At 48.1% G+C, this 18,257-nt stretch overlaps 1 protein-coding gene across 1 annotated transcript in view; it reads right to left on the bottom strand.

Annotated features, from left to right (window-relative positions):
- The window catches only part of POR (cytochrome p450 oxidoreductase), a 49,135-nt gene that overhangs the window by 11,540 nt on the left and 19,338 nt on the right, over positions 1-18,257 (bottom strand). The window contains 8 exon segments of the mRNA XM_028708883.2: positions 455-573; positions 2,163-2,279; positions 3,670-3,768; positions 4,764-4,853; positions 6,334-6,458; positions 8,095-8,244; positions 8,611-8,739; positions 9,683-9,731. Coding sequence (XP_028564716.2) covers positions 455-573; positions 2,163-2,279; positions 3,670-3,768; positions 4,764-4,853; positions 6,334-6,458; positions 8,095-8,244; positions 8,611-8,739; positions 9,683-9,731 — 878 coding nt within the window.

The raw sequence follows: 18,257 nt of genomic DNA, 5'->3' as shown, positions 1-18,257 counted from the left end.
TATTTCAGAAATATGGCAAAGTTGTTGAGGGTTTATTTTGTTTTGGCCAAAGCTCTTGAGCTTTTTATTTTTTTGCAAAATCTCAAAAAAGAAGTAGTTTTTGAGCTATTTTAAAGGAAATTCACCAAAATCTAGACCTCCGGCCAGGCTTGCCATACATCCCAGACACTTCAGCGATTTCCGCCCAGACACTGCTCTCAGAGGAGGGTGCCTGTCTTATCTCCTAGTGAGCTGTTGACTTGAGATCACCTCCCTCCAGTCAGCTCAGTCAAGGGTCTTGTAAACAAACGCAGGGGTGAAAGATCATTTGAGTGCAGATCATCTCTACGCTGACGTGAGCTATTTACATTTTGAGAACTGCCGTTCTGGAGACTGGACGGTTCATCGGCTTGACAAAATGAAAGGGAATAAATTGGAAGGACTGCTTTTCTGGGGTGGGGGAGAGAATACTCACCATCTAGATTGTTCAGAGAAATAACCATATCTAAATCTGCACCAAGGATTTCCCCAAGCTGGTTGACCAGCGAAGTGTCGTTGGCTGGGTACACAGCGACGTGGTCCCCAGATTCGTATCTGGCAAAGAGATCAAGAGAGAGAGGCCTTGTCTCACCTGGTCTGGCTTTCAGAGCAGAACCCCACGACACACGCCATGAACAAAACTCTCCCAGGCTGCATGGAATTGGGGTCAAGGAGACCCAGGTGGCATCTCCAGGTAGGGCTGGGGGAGACCAGAAACCCTGCCTGAAACCCTGGAGACCCACTGCCAATCAGTGTAGACAATACTGAGTTAGATGGACTGTGGGTCTGACTATATTCCACTTAAAACACAATTGAAGAAATACAGTGGGATAAATGCATCTGATCAGGTCTCAGCATGTGATTGTATAAGAGAGTGATTATTGCACAAGGCTGGGATCTAGATTCTGTGTAGTGATCCGTGAAAATAATTCCGATGGGATCCTTTTGGACGTCTCTAGGGTTGCCATATTTCAAAAGCTGTTTTCTTTTGTTTTGGGGAAAGTTGTTAAGCTTTCCGATATGGAGTGTGGAAGCACCTACACTTTGGCTGCAGTGGACTATGGCTCTGGTAACCTGCAGGTTAATTACTGCAATGCTATTTGAGGCCCAAACTTACAGCAACCCTTGGGCTGCCATACGCCAGGGTTTTCCCCGACATTTTAAACAATTTCTGAAAATCCCGCCCAGACTCTATTTTCGGCAGACAAATCCGGGAGATTCCAGAAGTATGGCCGCCCTATTCTGCATTCATGCACTTTGCTTCCTGGAAGTACGATTTCAAAAAACCTGAGCTGCCAACACCTCATTGTCTAAACAGCAGCATCAACTTAAGGAAGATGTCGTATTGCTTGCTGCGAAACCCTGCACATTTATAGCTGGAACTGAAGTCCCACTGAGTTCAGCGGAGCTTACTTCCAAGGAAGAGAATACAGGAGGACAGCCTAAGGGAGAGGTTTCACCATGCTGCACTCATTTAGCCTAGAGACAGAGATCTGTGGGCCTCCAGATATCTTTGGACTCCCATCATCCCTGACCATCACACATCCTTGGCATTTTCTTCCCTCCACCCCCCCAAAAAATTCCATTTTAATAGAGGCCTCCCTAGCTCCAATCTTCCTTTATGCAAAATCATAAGCTAGGCATGGGGAAAGGATTGAAACACCAGAGAAAAACAGGCCCACTTTTACTTTAGGAGAATTTATACAAGTTGTGGGCAGGGGGAGCAGAGTATTTGTACCCTTCAGGGATCAGTTATGCCATCAGAAAATGCAAGATGGTTAAAATGCCTGGAAGTACAAAGCAAAATGTTGTGTCGATTAAACACCAGGCAGGCAAGAGGTTCACGAAAGGCAAGAGGAACTGTTCTTCTCCAGGCAACGTAAAACGAATGGAACTGCCATTTTCAGGGGCAGTCTATCTCTGAACATCACTTGCTGGCAGGGAGGACAGGAGAGAGACTATTATAATGTTCTGCAGATGGGATCCCTGGAAGAGACATCCGTCTACTGTGAGAATCAAGGGACAGCCCCAGACAGGATCTGTTTTCTCCTGCTCCAGGAGAGCTCTTCAGATTTCAAGTCATGCAACAAACTCAAGGAAGATGGGGTATGCAGGTGAATCAAATCCATTCTTAGCCATTTTACCTGATTTTGGAGCCTGTAATATCCAGTTCCAGGTGCATGAGGTACCTGTCCCCACCTTGGTTCAGCTTCCGGTTCACAGAAACAGGTGCCAGGAAGGGGTTCTTGGCATCGAATGGCCTGGAATAAACCAAGAAGACCCATTAGACTTATTGCCCCAGGTGCCTGAAGTCATCGATTGCACTGCAGTGGGGACACGGGGTTTGACACTTCCAAGGATTGCCCCAAATGAATGTGTTCTCCCACCCCAGTAATAGTAATACCTTCACCCCAAGTTGAACTCATCATTATTGGGAAGGATACCGGTAATCAAAATGGAGGTATTGCCAAAAATGTTACAGTGGTGCCTCGCAAGACGAAAATAATCCGTTCCGCGAGTCTCTTCGTCTAGCGGTTTTTTCGTCTTGCGAAGCAACCCTATTAGCGGCTTAGCGGATTAGCGCTATTAGCGGTTTAGCGTCTTAGCGGCTATTAAAGGCTTAGCGGCTAAAAGGCTATTAGCGGCTTAGAAAAAGGGGGGGGAGCGAAAAAAAATCGCAAGACTCGCAAGACTTTTTGTCTTGCGAAGCAAGCCCATAGGGAAAATCGTCTTGCGAAGCAACTCAAAAACGGAAAACCCTTTCGTCTAGCAGGTTTTTCATCTTGCGAGGCATTCGTCTTGCGGGGCACCACTGTATTTTTATTACAATCAAAAGCAATGCAGTTTTTCTTTTAGGCATTCTAGGTGCCAAAAGACCAGAAAGGTCTATTTATGTATGTGGCCACTGCTGCTTGGATGTTAATGGCCCAGAGATGGAAAGACAAAGTCCCTACCGGAGAAGAATGGCAGATTAAGTTGGTGGATTATGCCAAAATGGCAAAAATGACAGGAGGAATCAGAAGCCAGGAAGACCAAAATTTTATAACGAATGGGGGAAATACATATTTTGCCTTAAAAACCATTGCAAACAACTAAAAACATTAGGAGAATTGGAATAACACTTGTAGCTTAATGTTGAATTTTGGGTATAATTGAGATGCGAAAGATTTGGATTAATATAAGAGATGCAGGAGGAAAAGGTTAATACCCACAAAGGGGAGAAGGAAAGTTCAGGAAATCCTTTGGAATCTTGTTTTTATGCTGGTTGTTGGATAATTGTAAAATTTTTAAACCTGAAAAGCTAAATACTAATACTAATACTAATACTAATACTAATAGAGAAGGTGTTACTATTAGTATATAAAGCCCTTAACAATCTGGGACCAGTTTACTTCCGAGATTGTCTTACCCAATATACACACACTAGACTTCTTTGATCGACAGAACTAGCGCTGTTACAGGTGCCATATATTACCCATTCCACATTTGCAAGAGATTGTGGAAGCACCTACACTTTGGCTGCAGTGGACTATGACTCTGGTAACCTGCAGGTCAATTACTGCAATGCTATTTGAGGCCCAAACTTACAGTGACCCTTGGGGGGGGCAGTCCTGATACCAACCCTGCTGCTCCCACAAATGTGGCACTTACGGTTTTTGGTTCTCGTAGCTCTTGAGGCGGCCCATTTCACCCGTGTAAACCTTGTCGGGGCTGATGTCCGTGTGGACCACCAGCTCGTACTGCCGTATGCTGGAGAAGGAGAAGAAGGAGAAGTCAGAGGCAAGGACAAAACGGCCAGCTTCTCAGCTCTCCAGAGGACAACAGAGGAGAGCCAAGCAGATGGTACTGCCCAGTTCTTAGACTTGGGACTGTTCCGGAAACATTGACAGGGGTCTGTGTGCGTGACAGGGCCTTTTCGGGGGTGGTCCCCTTCAAGACATGGGTACTAGCATATAAAACCCAACATGGCTTGGGAGCCTAGTAGCTAAAAGAGTGCCTTCTGTGATACTAACCAAATTTGACCCTGCGATCAGCAGGTGAGGCCTTGTTGGTGCTGCTGCCACCGGGGGCTGCCTAGATGGTGCTGACTCATGATGGGGCCTTTTTAGTGGTGGTTCCCCAATTGTGGAAGGCCTTCCCTAGTGAGGTACACCTGTACCCATCGTTATTAGCTTGCAGCAGGCATTTGAAAACATTCCTGTGGACTCAGGCACATTGCTGGCTAAAGACTACTGTTCCAAGCAACCCCGTGGGATCACCAGATGAAATCATGTGTTTAACTTTCTAAACTGCTATTTTAAAAACTGAACTGTAATTGATTTTATGTGTTTGTTGTTCTAAATGTGTCTAGTGTGCTCTAATCTGCTTTGAAATGTTGTTTTGCTTTTGTTTTAAACAGTACGCTGTTTGCTGCCTTGAGGAGGAAGGGTGGGATATATTTTCAAGAAATAAAATTAATCATCATTAGACAGGACCAGGTTCAAAAGAGTTTACTGTTCCCAAGTGGCAATCTTGAGACAGAGACAATGGGTTGCATCAGACATGCTCAAGAGTAAATCCTTTGAAAACAATGGGGAAAGCCCATTAACTTCATTCAGAGTGAAAGGTAGATGCATACACCCCAGAGGGGCCCAGCTGTGGCCACACGGCAAGCCAACAGCAGAGCCCCATCTCCCACACTCAAACTGAAGCTCCATCTGCGGCGGTTCTCAATCCCGCTACCGCCACCATCTCTTAGGACTGACCTGGTTTCGTCTCCTGTGGCTTCCACGCCGAAATGTTCACAGACTGCCGGCCAGAACTGCTCACGCCATGTGATGAAATCTTCTTCCAGACTGTCGAGAGAAGCGATGGCAGGGTAGAGGGTGGGAAGCAAAGTTGTCATTTAGAACAAAACAGCAGCAAGCTGAATGCCAGTGCACCCCCCTGAAGGGAGAGGGGAGATGCCAGACCATCCTGGGAGGGCACTGGACCAATCCACCAATAATAATAATAATAATAATAATAATATTTATACCCCGCCCATCTGGCTGGGTTTCCCCAGCCACTCTGGGTGGCGTACAGCAGATAAAAAATGGCAAAAAATAGACATTAAAAACCCTTAACAGGGTTGCCTTCAGATGTCTTCTAAAAGTCAGACAGTTGTTTATTTCATCATCATCATCATCATCATCATCATCATCATCACCACCACCACTACTATTACAGTGGTACCTCGGGTTAAGCACTTAATTTGTTCCGGAGGTCCGTTCTTAACCTGAAACTGTTCTTAACCTGAAGCACCACTTTAGGTAATGGGGCCTCCTGCTGCTGCCACGCCGCAGAGCACGATTTCTGTTCTTATCCTGAAGCAAAGTTCTTAACCTGAAGCACTATTTCTGGGTTAGCGGAGTCTGTAACCTGAAGAATATGTAACCTGAAGTGTATGTAACCCAAGGTAAAGGAACCCCTGACCGTTAGGTCTAGTCGTGGCCGACTCTGGGGTTGTGGCACTCATCTCGCTTTATTGGCCGAAGGAGCCGGCGTACAGCTTCTGGGTTATGCGGCCAGCATGACTAAGCCGCTTCTGGTGAACCAGAGCAGCGCACGGAAATGCCGTTTACCTTCCCGCCAGAGCGGTACATATTTATCTATTTGCACTTTGACATGCTTTTGAACTGCCAGGTTGGCAGGAGCAGGGACCCAGCAATGGGAGCTCACCCCGTCACGGGGATTCGACTGCTGACCTTCTGATCAGCAAGCCCTAGGCTCTGTGGTGTAACCCAGAGCGCCACCCAAGGTACCACTGTATTATTATATGCCTAGCGTCTCAAGCCTTGTTTCAGGGTCAAGGATTAAAAGCTTCTTGCATGCACAGGTTAGGAAGAAGGTTCATCCCCCCCTCCTGACTTCTTTTGCTTCTCTCATGCTCAGCCCTCTCTACAATCACGGAAATGCCTCTTTAAAGTCAGAGAAACACTTTTCTCATAGCAGAACCTGTCCCTCAAACTCTTCCGGCTGGTTTAAAGCCATTTGCTCTTAGCCACTTTCACAAATGCTCAACTTTGCAGCGGCTGCTGCATTTCTAGTCTTCTCAACAGTTCCAGCAGAATTTTTTAAAAAGCTTTCAGAATAGCATTTGTTAAAGGGTGAGAAGAGAAGGCCAAATTCAGCACTTGAAGTCCTAAAATCCTAGAATCGTAGAGTTGAAAGGGTCCCAAAGACGTCATCTATTCCAACCCCCTGCAATGAAGGAATATGCAGCTGTCCCATAGGGGGATTCGAACCTGCAACCCATGCCAACTGAGCTATCCAGGCTGACCAAGGCTCACTTACTTCCCGTCGTCGTCTCCTAGCCCGAGTTCAAAGATCCGCTGGGCTCCAAGCTCTTCCAGCCTCTTGTCCACGTACTTCCCCATGGCGTTGAAATGCTCATAGGTCTTGTTCCCCAAGCCAAACACCTAAGAAAGCAACAATAACAACCAGCGTCAGCTTGTTGGCTCTTTCTGCAAAAGGCGCACCTCTCTGGAGCTCAGGGAACAGTTTTGGTCTGGTAAAGATTCAAAGGCTTTGGCTTTGTTTAGCAAAGAGAAACAACACCGCGAGAGGCGTTTTCTAAAAGTTGCTCCAGCAACTCTTCCCTGTAGGTCTTTCCCCAATGAGGCAGTTGGAAGGACTGAAGGTCCCCTGCCTCCCCACAGCTGCCTATGCCCCCTTCTCTCCTGGGTTTTTGGCAATCAATCGGAGACTGCGCCTGCGCACAGCCAATATCTCTGTGTGTTCGGGGAGACCAGGTAGGAGGTGAGCGGGTCACAGCAGGAGGGGGAGACACCCTGGATTCTGCAGCAGCCTGCCTCATCTCTGTCTCCTGGTCCCCTTCCTCTCCTGCCTCTGAACTGCTCTCTGCCACATCCTCTTCTTGCTCACTAAACCCTGTTGCCTCTTCTGCTTCCGACCCCTCCTCCTCCCAGTCTCCTCCTCCTTCTCCCTCTGACCACTCATCGTCATCCCACCACCAATCCCCAGGCTCTGACCCTTCTTCCCCTGGGGATTCCCTGGGGGTTCCCCAGCTGCTGCCTCCCCCCACTACTCTGAATCTAGCCAGTCCATGACATCCACATTCTTCTGATGAGATGCTCATTTCGTCAGTTTCCATGAGAGCCACAATATGGCAAGAGCAGGGAGCGGGGAGCCTCTGCAGGTTTAAGGGGCTGGGTATGTTTCAAGGCTAAAATCACTGAGGTCATTTGCCACTCAGAATTCAGATTCACTGGGAGAAGCTGTTGAATGGTTTATTTAAATATCAAGGTTCATTATTGTTTCACAAGATGTGTATCTCTTTAAAGGCCAGAGTAAATATCATGACCTAGTTTTACAGCTGTGAAGCAGTATAGCAGGTGCTGTTAAGTTGTGTTAATTAAGCTGTGTCAGCAATTGGGTATAGTATATAAAGAGCAGCATATACCTCTCTCAGTACCCTGGTGAATGGGTCATACTTATGTAAGAGGAGTTTTTGTTTTTGTAATTAAAGCCAAGCAAAATATATTTCTGCATTTCTTCATTGTTTCCTGAACGTGTGGTCTCCCCAGCATACTTTCTGCAGCGCAATAAATCTGCTAAATAGGAATCGACCAGATGACAGATTTCAAAAAGACTGGAGCAAATTTATATATTATTTGAAAGAAAATTGTAAACACATGAAAACGTTTGGTAATGTGGAAAGAAGGAGCTAATTTACAAATGAGAGGGTGATTTTTAAAAGATGATATAAGGTAAAGAAGTGATTATAGAAATGCGATAAATATGTTAAAGTTATAGGAAAGTCAGAAAGAGGGAGGGAAGGAGGTCGGTGTTCTTTTTGAGTAATAATGTAAGCTTTGGATATGTACAATGAAATGAAATATGGAAAACTCAATAAAAATCATGATTAAAAAAATAATAATCTGCTAAATACGCAACAGATGCAACTAGATTTTGAGGCAAAGAGCCTGAAATAGCCCCAATGCAGCTTCTTTTACACAAACACACATACCACATAGATATGTCAAACCTGAGCCCCGGAAAAAGAATGGCAGAGGGAGAAATAAAAATGCTCACTGCAAATTTGAGGCCGGAGAGGTCAGCGTCCGTTTCCTGCAGCCAATCGTAGAAATCCTGGGCGTTGTCTGTGGGATCCCCTTCTCCGTAAGTGGCCATACAGAAGACCGCTAGCGACTTATCGATCTCAGAGAGGCGACTCAAGTCGGCCTGGGAATGAGAGTGGGGCAGCACATAAGGAGACGGCTCCTGAGCATGTCAAGAGTTCCCCAGAAGAATTCCAAACGCCCCTGGGCATGTGATCTTAGGTAACTATCTTCCTTTGGTTGGAAACGTTCTTTGGGACGAACCAAGTATTTGTGTGCAAGACAGATGTTGAAAGCACATTATGTCACCCACTCATCCCACGTCTCCAATGTGAAGGGGAGGACCATGCTTAGGTTGCAAGAAGGCAAAGTTACACAAAGGAATTCCTGAAGCAATTCAGGGAAGGCCTTGCTTGTGGGAAAAGCAGAGCAGGGCTTGTCCCTCATCACGTCAAGGACCCAAACGGGCTGGATTTTGCAGAGAACATACCAGGTCGTACTCCTCTGGGTCGGCAGACATGCCCCGCATCCCATAACGATGGGCGTCTTTAGCAAGGCGGTTGGCAAATTCTTCACCAGTTCCCGTCTGAGATCCATAGAAGACCACTATGTTTCTGCCCTGAGAAGGAAAGACAACTCAAGTCGGTTCAAAAACTCTGGGCTCGCTCATCACCAAAGGCCTGGTCCCAACCTCCCTGAATCGCTCTCTGCAAACTTGCTCTGCTCCACGCTGGGGCAGCAGGTGAAAGTGGTAAAACCCTCCCTGAATGGCACCCATTTCAGACAGCGGGAAGGTACGGGGGAGAGTTTTGTGGGGGTTTGACGTGAATCAACTCAAATTTGCACTTCCTGACCCAGTACACAGATTGGACCACAGTTCCACATGCTCCTCTGAGTTTTGCAAGCTGGTCCTCAATTCAAGAAATGCATATTTTCAGAGTTTATGGGTGCGGGGGGGTGAGTGCAAAAATATTAGTATTTTAGGGAGAAATGCATGCAGTATAAATTCTGGTGGGTTTTTTTATTAAACAACATTTATATACCACTTGATTGGCAAAGAGGTGACTCTTCCCTGCTTGCTACGTGCCATAGCTCAGAGGCAGAGGATCAGCTTTGCATGCAGAAGATCCCGGGTTCAATCCCTCCAGGCAGGGATGGGAAATATTCCCTGCTTGAAACCCTGGTGTTGTTGCCAGCCAGTGCAGGCAATGCTGACCTAGACAGGCCAATGATCTGACTCTGTATGAAGCAGCTATCTTCCCATTCCAGCCCTTTCCTAAGAACCACAAGGACTAGAATCATCCTTAGGAACAGCTGGGAAAAGACTTCAGTCTGAAATCCTGGAAAGCCGCTGCTGCCACCCCGTGTAGGCAATACTGAGCTAGACAGATCAATGGTCTGACTTGGGACAAAGCTACTTCCTGCATTCCTAACCAGTATCACCATTCAGCTGGCTCAGTCACTCCATAGCAGAGGATCAAGGCTTGTGGACAATGTCTTAGGCAGCTTCCATTTCTAGCCTACTAGCTTAAAAGTATGAACATAATAAAAGCCAAACATACCGTCTTTTTCATTTTCTCAATGAAGCTGCCCTCATTTGTTGTCTTCTCTCTGGAGGAAAGAGAGATAGAGTTATCTTTAATATATATACATACATACATACATACATACATATATATACATATATATTTATGATTTTCAGTTATATACATTTCAATAGTTTCACAGTCATTTTAACATTTCAAAACTCAACTTCCTTCCTCCTCTTTCTGCGGTTCCTTAAATTCATTTTTATCACCAGCTCTTTGCTTCTGGAGTCACACTCTCTCAGGCTTCAACATCAGCAAAGAGGGGGCGGCAATTCTGGCCTACCTTGCAGGGTCACTCTTAAGGATTACAAGAAAACGATACGCAAGGGTAGTTCCGACACCATCAGCAGCGGTGACATTATTGCAGCTTTTGCATCCCCACTCCTTTTCCTCCAACGACCACCCTTTGAGGTGAGCTATGACTATTTAACTCGGAGGATTTGCATACCACAATTTAAAATCCCCCACCAGACACTGTCTGGGGCAGGAGCAGCTCAGGAGGGCACAATGAAACAGGAGCAGCAAAAAGCAATAGACAACACAATGTCATAGCTAAGAGAGTGGACGAAGAGGATCGTGTGGAATGGGTAGAATATAAAAGTCAGAAATAAATCAAGTCCTAAGGTTATGCTGAGTGATAATGACTATGCAAAGGACACCCAGAAAACCTTCATGGCCAAACAGGCATTTGAAGCAAAGTGTCATTGTTTAGCTCTTGACCCAGTCTCCTACTATAGCATTCCTGCTCACACAAAGAGCTATGCTTATAGGGTTCACAGTGGATTTCTTCCTGTTCAGAAAAGCACAACTGAAATTATCAAGGGGATGACTCCTTTATGAGAAGAAGTTGCAGTATTTGGGAGTAAGAGGTGACATGACAGACGTCTGTAAAATGATGCACAACCAGGAGAAAGGGGATAGGAAAAGGTTTGTCTCCCTCTCTCATAACACTAGAACTCTTTGGACATTCAATGAAGCTGAGCATGGAGGACAGAAAACAGAAAGTCCTTCTTTGCGCACCGCAGTGTTAATCTATGGAACTCGCTTCCACAGGAAGGTATCAGCTTGGATGGTTTTAAAAGAGGATTGGATCAACTCAGAGAGCAGGAGCTACTTGCCATGCTGCTTCTGCTCTGCCTTCACAGTTGGAGGCAGCAATAACAACAACAATAATAATTTATTATCTTTACCCTGCCCATCTGGCTGGGTTTCCTCAGCCACTCTGGGCAGCTCCCAATCGAATATTAAAAACACAATACAGCATTAAACATTAAAAACGTCCCAAAACAGGACTGCCTTCAGATGTCTTTTAAAAGTAGGACAGTTGCTTATTTCCTTGACATTTGATGGGAGGGCGTTCCACTGTGCAGGCGCCACCACCGAGAAGGCCCTCTGCCCTGTAACCTCATTTCTCACAGTGAGGGAACCCCCAGAAGGCCCTCGGCACTGGATCTGTGTCTGGGCAGAACGATAGAGGTGGAGACGCTCCTTCAGGTATTCAGGACCGAGGCAATGCTTCTGAATACAAGTTGCTGGAAGCCACAGGAGGGGAGAGGGCTCTTCTGCTCGAATCCTGCTTGCGGGTTTCCCCAATTGCATCTGGATGGCCACTGTCAGAACAGGATGCCAGACTAGGTGGGCCACTGGCCCGATTCGGCAGCCTGTTCTTGTGTCCCCTGTTGCTCCAGAGGGCAGGAACAGGACCTATGGAGGACCCATTGCAAGGGAGCAGGTTTTGGGTGAGTGTTCGGAAACACACTGCAAGGGCGAAAGTCTTTTTGACAGTGGAACAGGCTGCTTTTCCTTTGCTGGAGAGACCAGGCTGCTACCTGCATTGCTTTGGGGGGGGTCCCACCAAACTCTGCAATTCTATGATTCTAGCGGGGGCTGTGTTGCAACCAGCACTGCAGATCTTGCACCCTGAGCAGGGGCTGGCTGGCTGGCCTCCAATGGGGCCCCCTTTCAGCTCTGATGCCCCACAGACGGGACTGTTGCGACAACAGACTTTGCCCTGGGGGAGGAGGCTGCCTTGCCAAGGCCTTTTAGCGCAGCAGCCTTGGAGAGAGAGGCAAGGCTGTCTGGAGGGGGAGGAGGCAGACGTCCCCCTCCCCTCCCCCCCCAAAAAAAAGGAAGAAGAAGAAGAAGGGGAGTAGAGAGCCAAGCTCATTAGGCAGGCAAGCAAACAAGAGCTTCAAAAAAGTCCAGGAGGGTCCAAGGCCTGTGCTAGAGGAGGCTTAGCAAGCAGCGCTTCCGGCGGTGAGCAACAAGGACAGCTCATCCGAGAGGGATGTCCAAATTGGCCTGAACGAAGCACACATCTGGATGTGGGAGGCGTGGGCCTCAAGAGGTGAAAAAGATGGAGATGTTTTTATTTTGCATGGGGGAGACACACACAGAGAGAGAGAGAGAGAGAGAGAGAGAGGAGGAGGAGCGAGATGCCTAATTGGATCCCACAGGAGGCGAGGATGCTTTTCAAAGGAGGAGGAGGAGGTGGAGAGGAGCTGGCTGTCTGCCTGCTCCTAACAGCAGCCAAGAGCAGAGACATGGAATTGGTTCCCATTCCTGTTTCACAATAGGAGAAGAATGTGAGGCAGGCAGGGAAAGGGAAAGGGGGGGGGGGCGGAATCAGCGTGGTTTGCCAGCTTTGGATTTCAAGCACAGCACAACACGCAAAGAGGCATTGCAGGGGGTTGGACTAGATGACCCTGGGGACCCTTCTGATTCTACAGTCCTTTGATTCTATGACACACACAGTCACTTTCTGCAGGGTCAGAGCTGGAGTGGGTGGGGCCAGGGGGTGAGGGCGGAGCTTGGAGGGGATTTCAAAGGGGAGGGGAGGAGTCAGCTGGTGGAGCAGCTTTCACCAACGGAGGGCCGCACAGAGTGGCTGGGGCAAGCCAGTCAGATGGGCGGGGTACAAATAATGAATTATTATTAATAATAATAATAATTATTATAACTGGCAACAGGCAGATGGGCAAGGCAGATAGGCCAGAGCTTCATCTCAGGAGAGCCAGTGGGAGTGGAGTGTTTAAGAGTGCCGGACTAGGACTTGGGAGAGACCAGGGTTCGAATCTCTGCTCAGCCACAAAAGTCACCTTGGCAGCCAGTCACTGAGTCCCAGCCTAACCTACCTCATAGGGAGGAAAAGCCGTGTGTGCGCCCTTCGGAGAAAAGGGTGAGATATAAACACAATAAATGAATAAAAGCAAAAATAAATGGGAGCTGTAGTAAAAAGAAGAAGGATAAGACAGGATATTAACCCTGCAGATTCAGGGTAGATACCTGTATAGATATAGATATAATGCTACTCTTGAGGTACATTTCTCTCCTCCCATTTTACAGGAGGAGATCTGCTGTTGCCAACAGTATATAGCCATGGCCAGAGAATCTGTAAGCTGAAACAGTCAACCACACACCCCTTGTCTTTGCTGGTCCATCGCGGATCAGCATTTCACAGCACTCACATCAGAGAGCATGTGAGCCCTTTGGCCTGGCATGCAAAGAAGACAGGACTGATTTATTCAGAACAGACAGTGGAACTCCCTCCCACAGGAGGGCAGTGGTGGCCACCAACTTGGGTGGCTTTAAAAGAGGACAAGACAAATTCGTGGAGGAGAGGGCCATCCAGGTCAACTAGCCATCAGTAGAGTCTCATGCTCTACTGACCAAGCTAGATTTTCTTGCTGCAGATTTAAAATCACCTTGATGTAAAAAAAATAATAATCAGCCCACCCTGCCGGCCACTGCCAAAAGATTAAAAAAGAAAAGAGAACACTGCACAATGTAATTAAAAAAAAGAAACTTTAGAAGCAGGTAAAGGGATGCCTTTGGAAACCCCAGGTAAACACTCTTACTTGGTATAGCTATTCCTCTTAAATTTAATGGGACCTATTTCTAAGCAGGAAGTGCAGAGTTACACCAGAAATTGAATCTGCAGGCTCCTTGCATGGAAACTTTCTAAAACAGATTGAAACAGTCTTGCTAGTGAAGTCCACAGGAGACCCATGTACACTCATAATTCATGACTCGTACAATACTGACAGCTTTGGCTCAACAATTCCGGTTTACAAAAATCGCCCTAGTAGTTAGGAAGAGACTATGACTTGCCCTCAAGCCCAATGGGTATCTGCAAGAATGAATCAGAACAGAGATTCTCCTCCCGCCTTTGCCATCCTAACTGTGACAGCGGCTGCATAGCTGAATGCTTTTAAAAACTATCCCTGCTGAATCAGATCCAGAGGCCCCTCTGGTCCAATATCCTGTTTCCCACACTATCCGGCCAAGACGCCTCTTCTGGGAATCGAAGAGGCAGAGGCGGCATCAGATCCCTGTTACATCTGGTCGTCAACGATAGATTGGTTTTGTAAATGGAGATTCCACTCCTCTCGTGACTCGTGATGACATTAAAGAAGAGCCTATGGATGAGACTATGGGTCCATCCAGATTTAGCCAATCAGGAAGCTCCCAAGCAGGGCAGAAGCCCCTCCCCATCTTGGCGCTCCCAAGAAACTGACAGATACACTGCCTCCCAACCTGGAGGCTTGATACCAGCCGGCATGGTAAATAATCTATTATGGGAAACTAACTACTCCAAACAAATAAGCCAATGCTGAATATTGAGAACTGTGAATAAGTAAAAATGTGCAAAATAAGGGGTGGGTGGGAAGACACAATACTGACCCAACTTACAAGGCTGATGTCAGTGAACTTGCAGGAAGAACAATTATTATTAATATAAATTCCTTAAATGTATATACCCTGCCTTTCTTCTGTTGCAGAATGCAGAGTGGCATATACAGGCTTCCCAGATTCGGTGGCTGGTGGCCTCATGTGCCTCCAGACCTACAGATTGTTTATTAGTCTGGAAAAGAGACTTATGGAGCCAGGTCAGAGCAATGGCTTAGCTTGGACTTACTCTGACTGGCAGCAGCTCTCCAGGATCTGGGGGTGCAGGGTGAGGTGTGTGCTGAACCAGGAGCCAGCATCCTGCCATGCACTGAGCCACAGGACCCCTCCTCCTCCTAAACATTTTGACACCTGGGCCTTCGAGAAAGAGCAGGCTAGCCCCTATGAAGTTTTGGGTGCTTTGGCAAACTGGAACACAAATCCTGGTGCTGTTGGACCTTGGGCCCATCTGGCTCAGTACTGCCTACACGGACTGGCAGCAAGGGATTCAGGCGAGGAACTCTTCCAGGCCTCCCCGGAGAGGCCACTGAGGTTTCGACCTGGGACGTCCTGCATGCAAAGCAGAGGCTCTTTTCTGCCCTTCCCCACAACGGTGGGGGTAAGAACAGAGAAAAAGGAAGAGGATAGAGCCATTCCTGCGACGCACCAGCCTCGCATGGCAGCATCCCTGCGAACTGCAGAGTGCTTTCCTCTCAACGGAGCTCCCCTCCGCCAGCCTCCAGGCAAGTTTTTGCATCCAGAACGGTTGGCTCAAGCAAGCTCGAGAAGAGCCAGCCTTGCATCCGAGGCGCAGAGCCACAAAACCTCCCGAAAGGGCACATCTGCTCACTTACCTCCCCGGAGGACCCTCCTCGGGTGGAGACGAATATGTGCAGCCCATGGCGGGTTCCGACCCTGCACTTTCATGCCAGCTGCAGGGAGCCAGGAGGGCTGAGCCGCGCTCCGCCGCGAGACAGGCACGCACACGAGGGGTCCCTCGCCCCCCTGAGCCCTCTCCCGGAGCTTAAAAAGCCAGCGGCCACAGCCCCCCTTTTGTTTAAGAGCGGAGCAGAGCTCTGCATACCAAGTCCCTGCAAAGAGACTGGCTCGATCCCTCTGGGATTCGTGCCGGCTGCCTTTGCAAAAGTTACCCGGAGGGTCCGGCACGAACCCAACTATACTCCCAACATCTGGCGGGAGCAGAAAGGAATGAGTGGCGGCGGGGGGGGGGAGAGAGAAACTCAAGAATGAAAACTCCCAGGGTCCCTTGCAACACTCCCCATCTCTCTAACCATTCAAGGGTTGAAGGGGGTGGGGGGGAAGAGAGAGAGAGAGAGAGAGAGAGAGAGAGAGAGAGAGAGAGAGACGTCTCACGGAGTGAAACGCCCGTTGCCCTAACAACAGGTTTACATCACAGCACTATTTCTTAATTAAATAATTAAAAGCATCTCTGTCACTTCCCCCAGAGTTCTTGTCCCTGCAGGACCTTTTTCAGAACAAGACTCAAGGGGTGTGTGCAGAGGAAGTGAAGGGAGGGGAGAGTGTCCTAAAAGGTTAATCCTCTCCCCCAAAACTTTCTTTAAAAATAAAAAGTTGTTCCCCATGGCCAGCCTGCCCCATGGGCCTCGCTGTGGGGAAAATGCAGCGCGCAGAAGCCACAGAATTAACACGCAGCATATCTTGGCACAAGCTGGTTTGTATTATCCTGCTTTTGCATGGAAGGCAAGCTGCAGAGTCTGCGACAGAAGGAATGGCTGAACGCAGGGCTTCCAGACCCAGAGACCCTCCGTCGCCACCGCCCCATCTGCAGCATGCATTTAAAGCAACATCAACAAATGATTTTAAAGAGTCACGGTTTCCCCCAAAGAATCCTGGCAGCTGCAGTTAACATAAGGACATAAGAAGAGTGTGGTGCCGATTAACGCCAAGGCTGCAGGTTCGATTCTCTTACGAGACAGCTGCTTATTCCTGCATTTCAGGGGGTTGGACTAGATGCTCCTCAGGGGCCCCTCCAACTCTTATGATTCTATGACTTGAGCAATTGTTTGGGGAGTGGCGTGGGTCTCGTTTGTAAGGCAACCCTCGCCAGCCTAGGGCTCTCCAAATGTTTTGGGACTCTCGACTCCCACCAGGCTGCTGTTGGAGAAACCATCGCTTCAGTTCTTGGACTTGAACAGGCCTGGCCACCTGAGAAGCGATCGGTGAGGAGGGTCGTGGGAAAGAGGATGCAAAGAAAGGGAAGCCAGCAATCAGGGGCCAAGATTAGAGGCAGAAAAGAGATATTATTCACAGTCAAATGGAAGCAGGAAAGAGTGAAATGACAGCAGACTTGGCTATAGTCAAACGAAGCAAAACATGCATTTTCAACAAACTCCTTTAAACTCCCCAAAAGGTCATGCCTGGTCAGACCTCTGCCGGGGGGGGGGGGGAGGGGGCAAACCGTAAGTGTGAATAAACACTTCCTCTGTTCCATTTATTAAGAGAAGTTAATGCATTTTCCTCTAGTGAGGAGGAAGAAGAAAAGACAGCTGTTGATGTACGGAGAGCATCCGGAGAGGAGAGACTGAGGCCCACAGGCTGTGAGATAGAATCACAGAATTGGAGAGCTGAAAGGGGGCCGCCAAGGGTCATCTAGTCCAACCCCTTGCAATGCAGGAATCGCAGCTAAAAAATCCCTGGCAGGTGGCCATCCAGCCTCCGTTCAAAAAACTTGGAATGAAGAGAGTCCACCACTTTCTGAGGGATTCCATTCCACTGTCAAACAGCTCTTGCAGTCAGAATATCGAGTCAGAATCTCCTTTCTTGTCATTGGAATCCATTGGTTTGGGTCCTCTCCTCCGGAGCAGCAGAAAACAACCTTCCATGCGACAGCCCTTCAGGTGTCGGAAAATGGCTCTCATCTCACCTCTCAGTCTCCTCTTTCCCAGGCTAAACATGCCCAACTCCTTCAAGCGTTCCTCACAAGGCTTCGTTTCCAGACCCTTAATCCTCTTGCTTGCCCTTCTCCGCACACGTTCCGGATAGACAGCAACAGGAGACAAAATGTCTGTAAAGTGGGGGGGATCCATCACCCTGCAAGGTCACGAAGCGACGTGGGAGCATCACCCCACAGGAACAGCCAGCCAGCCCCATGGCAAAATGAGGAGATTGCCTGGGAGGAAAGGACTGCAGGGTTGGTTCCCCTTTCGGATAATACCTTTTGCATTCTGGAGAATACTTATTCCTTCCCTCTTTTATCATTAGAATGATAAAAGGCTCATCTATTCCAGTATTCCTCTTCTCACAGCGGCCAGCCAGATGCCTGTGGAAAACAAGGACCCCGCTCCTCTCCTGTGGCTTCCAGCAACTGTTTTTCAGAAGCATTCCTGGCCACAGCAACTGTGGGGTCAGAGCAGAGCCAACATGGCTAGTAGCCAACAACAGCCCTCTGCTACATGAATTTGTCCTATCCCTTTTCAAGCCATCTAGGTTGGCACCCATCGTTGCCTCCTGTGGGAGTGAGTTCCACAGGACCTTTCTTTTGCAAACTGGGACCGTGGCATTCCACCTCTCGCAGGTGCATTAACCAAACCACAGATTCCTCCCCCTGCTCTCCAGGCTATTTTGTAAACAAAATCCAATCCCTCGAGGAAGGCCCAATTGCTGACCCCCGCTGGGGGAAATGACAGCATTCTCACAGAGAGAGCCCTGGGTGGGGCACCCTCTAGGCCTCCTCCGCACCATAAAGAAAAGTGGTGTGGTTAAGAGGTTGAGACTTTGAACTGATTGCACCACCCCAGCAAACATGCTCCACGTGATCTCTGCTTCAATCCTTTGGTATCTAGATGTGCTCCTTTCTCACACAGATTTGCCCCTCTGAGCTACTTTGGAGGTGATGGTG

Source organism: Podarcis muralis, chromosome 15 (genome assembly GCF_964188315.1).
Source record: "Podarcis muralis chromosome 15, rPodMur119.hap1.1, whole genome shotgun sequence".
NCBI lineage: Eukaryota > Metazoa > Chordata > Lepidosauria > Squamata > Lacertidae > Podarcis > Podarcis muralis.
The sequence above is the reverse complement of the archived record's forward strand: the minus strand, read 5'-3'. Positions and strand labels throughout refer to the sequence as shown.